This window comes from Nomascus leucogenys, chromosome 21 (genome assembly GCF_006542625.1).
Source record: "Nomascus leucogenys isolate Asia chromosome 21, Asia_NLE_v1, whole genome shotgun sequence".
Lineage (NCBI taxonomy): Eukaryota > Metazoa > Chordata > Mammalia > Primates > Hylobatidae > Nomascus > Nomascus leucogenys.
In genome coordinates, this window is record NC_044401.1 from 46,242,780 (window position 1) to 46,253,879 (window position 11,100).

General features: G+C 43.5%; 1 protein-coding gene across 1 annotated transcript in view; it reads right to left on the reverse strand.

The window, feature by feature from the left end:
- Positions 1–9,910, reverse strand: part of OSBPL11 (oxysterol binding protein like 11) — a 70,871-nt gene extending 60,961 nt beyond the window's left edge. Inside the window, exon 1 of the mRNA XM_003275556.4 lies at positions 8,903–9,910. Coding sequence (XP_003275604.1) covers positions 8,903–9,078 — 176 coding nt within the window. The 5' untranslated portion in view covers positions 9,079–9,910. The remainder of the gene's footprint in view (positions 1–8,902) is intronic.
- Between the last annotated feature and the right edge of the window lie 1,190 nt (positions 9,911–11,100).

Consider the following 11,100-nt stretch of genomic DNA (forward strand, 5'->3'; position numbering starts at 1 on the left):
TTAGAAATGTAGACAAAGCCGGAAGCGGTGGCTCACGCCTGTAATCCCAGTACTTTGAGAGGCTTAGGCAGGCAGATCACCTGAGGTCAGGAGTTCGAAACCAGCCTGGCCAACATGTTGGAACCCCATCTCTACCAAAAATATAAGAATTAGCCAGGTGGTGCATGCCTGTAGACCCAGCTACTCGGGAGACTGAGGCATGAGATTCACTTGAACCCAGGAGGCAGAGGTTGTGGTGAGCCAAGATCGTGCCGAGCCAAGATTGTGCCATTGCACTCTAGCTTGGGCAACAAGAGCAAAACTCCATCTCAAAAAAAAAAAAAAAAAAAAAAAAAAAGATATGTAGTGCAAAAATGTAAGGAAACTAAGAAATCACAGCACATTATTAATAAACCAAATCTTGTCCTCAAGACTTGGTATACTTCTAACTAGATTTTGGAATAATATTTTATAGTTTCCAGTTACATGCCTACAATCATCTTTCTCTTGTTTTTACCAGCATCTATAGCAGATTTCAGATACAGAAAACAAAAACTAGAGTATAGAAATATGTATCAATTTTCCTTTAACCCCTGCAGAGAAAAAAAAAACAGCAGACATTTATGACTTTTTCTTCAAATCAACTCAAAAGAAAAGGTAAAACCTCTAAGACCATGAACATTCATTTATATTTAGGCCAATCTCCTTTTCCCATCCGCAAACAGGCACTTTTCCTTATAATAGTATTGACAGTGGAAGAAACCACAAAATTATTGTGGCCTGACCACAAAAATTATTTCTATACTACACATTTGCAGACTTTTATACATTTACTGAAAAGTATACCTGTTTGCTAATGAGGAAAATAGATTTATCTGTTAATATGGTTAGCTAGCGAGGAGCTCAAAATTTAAAAAAAAAGCAGGCCCATCAAACAGTCTGGTTTGTCTTTCAGTTCCTCTTTTGTTTTGTTCTCTTCTGCCCATTTTAATAAGCAGGTGGCATATTTGCAGATTTGTGAATTTCTCTACGAGCTGACATGAAGAATACAAAAATAATGAAAACATGCACATTTTATAAAGTGTGAATATTCACTATGAAAAAGGAAGGAAAGACCCAGAACTGGGAAATCTATCTTCTCTATAAATGGTAAAGAAAGCTCACATCGTATGAATATAAATTACTCTGGAAACAAGAAAATACAAGGCTAATCTAATAAATTAAGTTCTTAAGTTTAATTTTTCAAAAGGGCCGGGCACAGTGGCTCACGCCTGTAATCCTAGCACTTTGGGAGGCCGAAGTGGGTGGATCACTTGAGGTCAGGAGTTTGAGACCAGCTTGGCCAACATGGTGAAACCTCATCTCTACTAAAAATACAAAAATCAGCCAGGTGTGGTGGCAAGCGCCTGTGATCCCAGCTACTTGGGAAGCTGAGGCGGGAGAATCGCTTGGACTTGAACCTGGGAGGCAGAGGTTGCAGTGAGCTAAGATCTGCCACCGCACTCCAGCCTGCACAAGAGGGCCAGACTCTGTCTCAAAAAAAATGTTTTTTTTTCAAAAGGTCATCATGAGATTATTTTGTAAATGCCACTGACGCCCTTCCTTTTCCTCATTATTTTGATGATCCTCCTAAAATAAGCCTTAGAATTCATTCTTTTATTGTTTTGGGGGTGCACATTAATTTGGCATTAATAACAGAGTGCTTCAGACATAGTAGAGACTCAAAAATATTTGCTACGTAAGTTAGAACATGAGTAAACCATAAAACCAACCATGTACCAAACTAGTTATTATCAATAATTATTCATTCCTTTTAGTTTATCTACTTTTAATACCTCTATGTAAATATCTATCTAGAAATAAAAGTTCTTCCACTTACTAGCTATGTAACCTTAGCTACATGCAATATATAACTTCATGTAATATATTGTCTAAGTCTATATTGTCATTTAGACTTAGGTTTTCTTCAACTGTAAAATAGAGATAATAATGCTCTATCTTCTTCCAGAGTTGTGAGGATTAAATGTGATAACAGATGTGAAAACATTCTGGATAATATAAAGACAATTATCTACATTTCCAATACCCCGTATCTCTGAGGACTGGCTAGATAAGACACTTAAACATTCTGGCAACTTTAGCTGGACATACCTAAAACCAGATACATAATTTGACTCCCCAAATCTGTTTTCCCCTCTAGTCTTTATAATCTTGAGTCTATTATATTAACTGTCTAGGCATTTTCTGGCATGAATCCCAATAATCCCCACCTGCTGGTATTCTCACACCCTTGTGTGGGACTTGCTTCTGAAGAACAGTGAAAAGTGATGTGAATCCACCTCAGGGCTTAGGTTATAAAAGACTGTAACTTCTCTCCAGCTAGCACTCTCTAGTCCTCTTACTTCCTCACTCTCAAGAAACAAGCTGCCAAGTTGTAACATGCTCTGTGAAGAAGCCCATGTGGCCAGTGACCAAAGGAGGCCTCTGGCCATCAGCTCATGAGGAACTGAGTTCTTTGTCCAATGGGCCAAAAGGAACTGAACTGCACCAAGAGTCTCACGAATAAGCTAGGAAATGGATCCTTCCCAGTTCAGTCTTAAGAAAGACTCACAGCCAGAAGACCCAGCTAAGCTGCACTGAGATTCCTGACCCAAAGACACTATGAAATAATAAATGCTGCTGTTTTAATATATTAAATTTGGGGGTAATTTGTAATGCAGTAGTAGATACAATATCTCACACTGTATTTCAAAATAAATTCCAGATAGATTAAAAAGTTAAATATGAGCCTGGGCAACATCGCAAGATCCTGCCTCTAGAAAAAAATTTTAAAATTAGCTGGGCATGGTGGTGTGCATCTGTAGTCCCAGCTATTCCAGAGGCAGAATAGGAGGATCACTTGAGCCTAGCAGTTCGAGGCTGCAGTGAGCTATGATGGAGCCACTACACTCAACCCTGGGAGACAGAGTGAGACCTTGTCTCAAAAAAGAAAAAAAAAAAAAGTTAAATTGTAAAACTACCAAATTATTTTAAAACGTCCTGAAAACAACTATTTATTTACTTAATTATTTTTGAGACAGGGTCTTGCTCTGTCACCCAGACTTGAGTGCAGTGGCACAATCACAGCTCACTGGAGCCTAGAACTCAAGCAATCCTTCCACTTCAGCCTCCTGCGTAAGCATGCCATCATGCCTGGCTAATTTTTTAATTTTTTGTAGAGACAGGATCTCTCTATGTTGCCCAGGCTGGTCTCAAACTGCTGGGCTCAAGTGATGCTCCCACCTCAGCACCCCAAAGTGCTAAGGATCAACACTTTGGGTGAGCTACAGTGCCACCCAAAACCAAGTATTTATAAACATTACTTTTTATAATTAGAAATGGATGTCACGAGGTCAGGAGATCGAGACCATCCTAGCTAACATGGTGAAACCCTGTCTCTACCAAAAATACAAAAAATTAGCCGGGCATGGTGGTGGGTGCCTGTAGTCCCAGCTACTTGGGAGGCTGAGGCAGGAGAATGGCGTGAACCGAGAAGGAGGAGCTTGCAGTGAGCCGAGATCGCGCCACTGCACTCCAACCTGGGCGACAGAGCAAGACTCCATCTCAAAAAAAAAAAAAAAAAAAAAAAAAGGAAATAATTAGAAATGGATGGAAAAGAGGAATAAGAGGTCTGACTTAAAAGTTTTCTGTATGTCAAAAAAAATGAAATTAAAATCTGAGGACCAGTGAAATCTTTGCAGAAAGTATAGCAAAGAATTTATACAAAATTAAAATATATTGCATGTCATCACATGTTTATTAAATAAAAAACTAATATAAATTTCTCTGGAATTATAGTCAAGAAATCAGTATAAGACAGCATTTCCAGAGAAGGAAACAAGAGTGGCTGGGAAAGTATGTAAGGGAAATGTTTCATTGTATATACACATCCCTTTACCTATTCAAAAGAAATATCAACAAAATATTTTTAAAGGAATATTGGTATTTAATGTTGACATTTTAATAAGAGATATCAAGCATGTTAAAAAGAAAAATATTAAGACCTAACAGGAAATATATAAAAAACACATATGTAGATATTTCACAAAAGAAAAAAAAAGATCATAAAGAAAAATGAACTAAAAATGCATCAGAAACCTAAATATAAGCACTAAAACAAAACTCCTAGACAAACACATAGGTGTAAATCTTTGTCATCTTGAACTTCACAATGGTTTTTTAGATGTGACACAAAACTATAACAAGAGAAGAAAAAACTCATTAGACTTCATGAAAATTAAAAACTGTTGTGCTGCAAACAATATCATCAAGAAAGTTGTAAACCAAAAATAACATTTGAAGGCACCCCACAACCAACTTAATTGACTCCCTGCTTGGCCAGGGCACCTTCAATTTTAACCTGAAAGACTGGTTCAGGCCATAATAGGAAGTGGGGGTTGAATATATCTCATTATACCTCTCCAACATTAACATCAACACTCAACACAGACCTTAAGTCTGATAAGAAACATTTACAGTCTATTCTCTCTAAAGCCTGCTACTTGGAGGCTTCATCTGCGTGACAAAACCTAGGTCTCCACAACCCTTTATCATAACCCAGACATTCCTTTCTATTGATAACTCTTTCAACCAACTGCCAGTCAAAATCTACCTATCACCTGGAAGCCCCCCCCCAACCCTCAAGTTGTCCCTCCCTTTCAGATCCAACCAATGTAAATCTTACATGTATTTGATTGATCCATATGTCTCCCTAAACTGTATAAAGCAAGCTGTCTTCGACTACCTTGGGCACATGTCATCAGGACCTCCTGAGGCTGTGTCACAGGCCTTTAACCTTGGAAAAAAATAAACTTTCTAAATTGTTGAGACATGTCTCAGATACTTTTGGTTTACAAAGTAAAAAGAGCCAGTCACGTTGCTTGAGGCCTGTAATCCCAGCACACTTTCGGAGGCCAAGGCAGGAAGATTGCCTGAGCCAAGAGTTCAAGAACAGCCTGGTCAACATAGCGAGACCCTGTTTCAATTTAAAAATAAAAATGTGGGCCAGGCACGATGGCTCACGCCTATAATCCCAGAACTTTGGGGGGCGGGAGTTCGAGCCGGGAGGCAGAGGTTGCAGTGAGCCGAGATCACGCCACCGCACTCCAGCCCAGGTGACAAAGACTCTGTCTCAAAAAAAAAAAAAAAAAAAAAAAGACTTAAAATAATTCCTTCTTTTTTTTTTTTTTATTGAGATGGAGTCTCGCTCTGTCATCCAGGCTGGAGTGCAGTGGTGTAATCTCAGCTCATTGCAACCTCCGCCTCGCGGGTTCAAGCGATTCTCCTGCTTCAGCCTCCCAAGTAGCTAGGATTACAGGCGCCCACCACTGTGCCTGACAAACTTTTTTGTAATTTTAGTAGAGACGGGTTTCACCATGTTGTCCAGGATGGTCTTGAACTCTTGACCTCAGGTGATCCACCACCTTGGCCTCCCAAAGTGCTGGGATTACAGACGTGAGCCACCGTGCCGGGCCAAAATTAAAATAATTCTAACAGCATATACTTAGAGTAATAAATTGGATTTGGATTAAGATACTAAAAACACAGTTCACTCATATTCTTCGGTGAGAAGAGGGCCAATGGCCATGGGGTGGGCAATAAATGAGAAGGAAATGGAGGCAGTAAGTATAAACTGCTTTCAAGAAGAAAAGATTAGTTTGGTTTTTGTTATTGTTGTTTTTTTAAAGTCTAGGGACTGACGGCCAGGCACGGTGGCTCACACCTATAATCCTAGCACTTTAGGAGGCCAGAGCAGGTGGATCACCTGAGGTCAGGGGTTCGAGACCAGCCTGGCCAACAGGGTGAAACCCCATCTCTACTAAAAATACAAAAACTAGCCAGTCATGGTGGCAGGCGCCTGTAATCTCAGCTACTCAGGAGGCCGAGGCAGGAGAATTGCCTGAACCCGGGAGGCGGAGGTTGCAGTGAGCCGAGATCACGCAACTTTACTCCAGCCTGGGCGAAAGAGCAAGACTCTGTCTCAAATAAATAAATAAATAAATAAATAAAGTCTAGGGACTGAGTCTCAAGGGAAAAACCAGGAAGAGGAAGCAATACTAGACAATAGGGAAAACTGCTTTATCAATGTCCTAAAGGACGAACGGATGAATTAGATTGAGAGCCACATTGAAGGTCAGCTTTGGACAAGCCACATTAAAATAAAAATATATGTTGGGATGTAAATGCAGTCATGTCTTAATTATCTTCATTATTTGGGAAGAGTTCTGTATAACTGAATTTTCCAGACACTTGAACAGTTTTTTAAAAAATTTAAGCTATTTTATTTAAAATGTTCACCACTAATATCATATAGTTCTCTGCCTCTTAAACAGAGTGTGCTTTCCTGGACAACTTAGGGTCATTACGACTGTGATTATTGTTCTATGAAGTAATATACCTGAGTCTAGATGTTAATTTTTCAAATCTTCCTTGAATGCCCTACATTGTCAGTTGCCATTTCCTCTGTTACATTTCCCCTAATAACCTTTCTCATTTGTGCTTCCAACAGCTTCTAGTATGAAAATTATATGGCCAGGCGCAGTTGCTCAAACCTGTAATCCCAGCACTTTGGGAGGCTGAGATGGGAGAATTGCTTGAGTCCAGAAGTTCAAAACCAGCCTGGGCAATATGGTGAGACCTCATCTCTACAAAAAGTTTTAAAAAATAAAAAATTATATAACCATTAAATAATGCCCTAAAGGCCAGGTGTGGTGGCTCATACCCTAATCCCAACGCTTTGGGAAGCCAAGAGGGGCAGAGATCCCTTGAGGCCAGGAATTCAGAATCAGCCTGACCAACATAGCGAAACCTCATCTCTACTAAAAATACAAAAATTAGATGGGCATGGTGGCAAGCACCTATAATCCCAGCTACTTGGGAGGCTGAGGCATGAGAATCGCTTGAACCTGGGAGGTGGAGATTGCAGTGAGCCAAGAACAGTGCAGTGGCACTCCAGCCTGGGCAACAGAGACTCTGTCTCAAAATAATAATAATAATAATGCCCTAAGTAAGGGATTAAGGAATAATGGGGGTACAGATGAAAGCATAAATTAGTAAAGTGCATGGCTTTATGACTCTCCCCAGTGCTAAGTCTGTTTCACTTTTCAATTTAATTGAGGCTGGGTTTCAGAGTTTGAATATCAAAAGACTGACCTCTCACTACTAGGAATTCTACTTTATCTTGCTTCCTTAAATGCTATCAAAATATATCTGCCAAGTAATTTATAATCTTACATGATCAGTCTGCAACCTCCGCCTCCCGGGCTCAAGTTATTCTCCTGAATCAGCCTCTCCAGTAGCTAGGACTACAAGCGCGCACCACCATGCCCGGTTAATTTTTGTATTTTTGGGTCTCTTGTGCTCTCTCCAGACCCAAGTGTGAATGCCAGGGCCGCCGCCGCCGCCCCACCCACAGCCCCATAGCGAGTCAGGATGAAGCGCCATGGACAGGGGACCCGCGGCCCCTGTCACAGGTCACACACACACAAAAGATCATGCTGATTCCAAAAGTGGGCCTAGACTTCTCAAACTAACTGAATATATCTTCTTATCCTACAGTCACTTACCAATAAAAAGTTATCTTCTGGCCAGGCGCGGTGGCTCAAGCCTGTAATCCCGGCACTTTGGGAAGCAGAAGAGGGCTGATCACTTGAGGTCAGGAGTTTGAGACCAGCCTGGCCAACATGGTGAAACCCCATCTGTACTAAAAATACAAAAATTAGCCAGGTGTGGTGGCACACGCCTGTAATCCCAGCTACTCGGGAGGCTGAGACACGAGAATTGCTTGAACCCAGGAGGTGGAGGTGGTAGTGAGCCAAGATCGCGCCACCACACTCCAGCCTGGGTGACAGAGCCAGACACTGTCTCAAAAAAAAAAAAAAAAAGTTATAATCTTCTATACTTCACTTCTCTATGCTAATATAGTCATGCATATTTCATACATGTGAATATTATTCATGATAAATGTATATCCCTCACAAAATCTTGGCTTTAACCCCTTCCAAGTTTCACAAAAATTTCACAAGCACAAAGGCTAAAAAGAACTACAGTTAGGCACATAGGAGTCAATCAAAACTTAAGAATTCATCCCTTTAGTTCCAATACGATGGGATGTGCTGGTTTGTTTCATTCATTCTTAAGGTTCTGGATAGTTCTTTCTCCCTACACTTCATATATTAAAAAACAAAAACAAAACTTGTTGCCTCTCCAGGACTCTCCTCCTGTTCATTCATATTAAGTTGTTCATTCATATTAGTGAAAATTAACAAATGTAGACTTTCTCATCAACACAGAGGGCACTGAAGTGGCCTGAGCAACGCAAACTGAACATCTCCAGGCTCAGGTTTAGTTTATCAGAGGCATTAGGATCTCTACCTTTGTCCTTGTATTCCAATTATTTATGTACATTCCCCTTTCCAAGTCACAAATACCTTCAGAGCAAGAATCTTTTCTGATTCAGTTACTCCAATCTCTGGACAAGTTAAGTTTTGAGCACCAGTATTTGCTAGCCTCTCGAGAAAGCTGAGTTAAACAGTTCCTGCCCTCGCAGGCTATCAGAGAAAGCTGGCTTGTAAATAAATTGCAACACAGGCAAAAGCAGAAGTGAGTATAGAATTAAATCTGAGGAAGCATTAACTCTCTGACTGTAGAGGAAGTTCAGGGATACATTTCTGTATTCCTCAAAAGGCCTTCCATAAATACCTGTTGAATGAACAAATGAATGGATTAAATCTTTTAGGCGAGGTCCCAGATCCAAACGAGATGTATCAGTAGCTTCTGGAAGCCAGTGAAAAAACTTTTATCTTTCAACAATTGCGGGATGCAGCCTCCGGCATATTCACCCCTACCTCCACCTCAGGAAATAATTTTGGAGAAAGGACCATACCTGTACTGCCAGCCTTTTGCACTGCAACCGCGGCTGCTGTTGCTGCTGCTGCTGCTGCTACTGATTCCACCTCCACAGCTGCTGTTCTTGTTCGGGGTCACCGCTGTGGCCAGGCCCTCCAGCTTTCCTTCGCTCTCCGAGACTTTCATTGTGGACACTGGTTCACCCCCCTGCATCTTAACGCCAAAGTCCACTTGCCCTTCTTGAGCGGGAGAGAACAATTCTGTAGTTCTGTAGGTGACTTTTTTTTCAAGATTTGATCTGAATATGATCCCGGTTGATAAATCACACGGCGGCTGGGGCGGGACTGTCAAATGGTCCAGAAAAGGAAGATACACATTCCCACAGAAAAACTTTTAAAAGGGCAGGGCAAGCAACGAGGACAGATATCCTTCACATGTATCTCTCTCCTTTCCGGCGAAAGCAAGGAGAAAAAAGCATCCGGCGAGAAGACTTAAGTGACATACTCAAAAGAGAAGGAGTGTGGGGAGGTCGCAGATTCTGTAGCCAAGACGGCTGGGAAAAGGACTGAGCGCCAGGCACAGGGGACCCGCGGCCTAACCTCGGGGCTGACCCGCCGCGCTCCCTCTTCTCCTCCGCCGGTCTTCAGGCAGTGGGTCCAGTCAAGCCCTCTGGGCAGTTCCCGCCGCAGCCCCAGAGATACAGCCTGGGCCGGCGCGCGCAGCCCGGGTGGAGGGTCGGGGAAGGAGGCCGCCGGGGGCGGGACGCCGGCTCCCGGGGCCGCCTCTCCCAGGGCCAGAGGCGAGCCACTCGGGGCAACTTCCTCTTATGCCCCTGGCCCGGGCCCTCGACTGGGTTCCCGGGAGCCGGTGAGTCTCTCGCGCTCTCTCCAGACCCAACCGTGAATGCCAGGGCCGCGGCCGCCGCCCCACCCACAGCCCCACAGCCCCACAGCCAGCCAGCCAGCCCCCGCTCCCTTCCCGCCTTCCCTTCCGGAGTAGCGTGAGCTCACTTCCCTCACAGCCGAAGCGTCTGGCGCCATCTTGGGTCAGGGCGGCTGGTCCCTGAAGGGGGCGGAGCCTCTGGGAGCCGGTAACTGGGCGACTGGCTGATGGGCGAGGGAGGGGAGGGCGAGGGAGGGGAGGGCGGGGAGGGCGGGGGAGGGAGGGCGGGGAGGGCGGGGGAGGGGAGGGCGGGGAGGGCGGGGAGGGCGAGGGAGGGCGGGGGAGGGCGAGGGAGGGCGAGGGAGGGCGAGGGAGGGCGCCGCAAGGGAACGAGGAACCCGGATAGTGAAGAAGGAAGAAACAAAGGAGCCAGCGGCCCTAGAGAGTTCTCTTATGGTGTGTGAGTGCCCGCCTTCCTAACCACTTCCTAGCCTTCCATTTGAGGGGCCTTTCCAGGCATTTTAGGAAGAAAGCTTACAAAAATAAGAAAGTACAAGAACGAAGCAAACATCTGTATGTTTTAGTCACTTGGGGGTGGGGGGGGCAAGCATGACATTGGAGTAAAGCCAATCATTATTATAAATTAAAAAGAAGCTGTCATGGAAATTAGAGATCTCAGAACAGAGCTAGTTACTCTTCCAGACCCCAGACAAATCTTTGACTTTGTTTAGGCCTTGGTTTTGGATTTGTAAAACAAGAGTGCATGGGTAGATTTCTAAAGTCTCTCCTAATTGTTAATTTTAGTTTATAATAACATGACTTGAGGTCGGGCACGGTGGCTCACGCCTGTAATCCCAGCACTTTGGGAGGCCAAGGCGGGCGGATCACTTGAGGTCAGGAGTTCGAGACCAGCCTGGCCAACATGGTGAAACCCCTTCTCAACTAAAAATACAAAAATTAACCGGGCATGGTGGTGCGCGCCTGTAATCCCAGCTACTTGAGAGGCTGAGACAGGAGAATCATTTGAGCCCGGGAGGCAGAGGTTGCAGTGAGCCTGAGGAAAGAGAGAGACCCTCTCATATTGTTTTATACTCAGTACCTGTTTTAAGAAAAAAACAACAAGGAAGTAAAACCAAAGACAGGCAGCCCGGTGCCAGGCTCGAAACCAGGCCTGGGGCTGCCTGGTCTAAACCCAGTAGTTAAAAATCAACTCATAACTTAGAAACCAATGTTATTCATAGGTTCCAGACATTGTACAGAAGAACATTGTGAAACTCCCTGCCCTGTTCTGTTCCTCTCTGACCACCCATGCATGCAGCCCCTGTCATGTACCGCCTGTTTGCTCAAATCAAT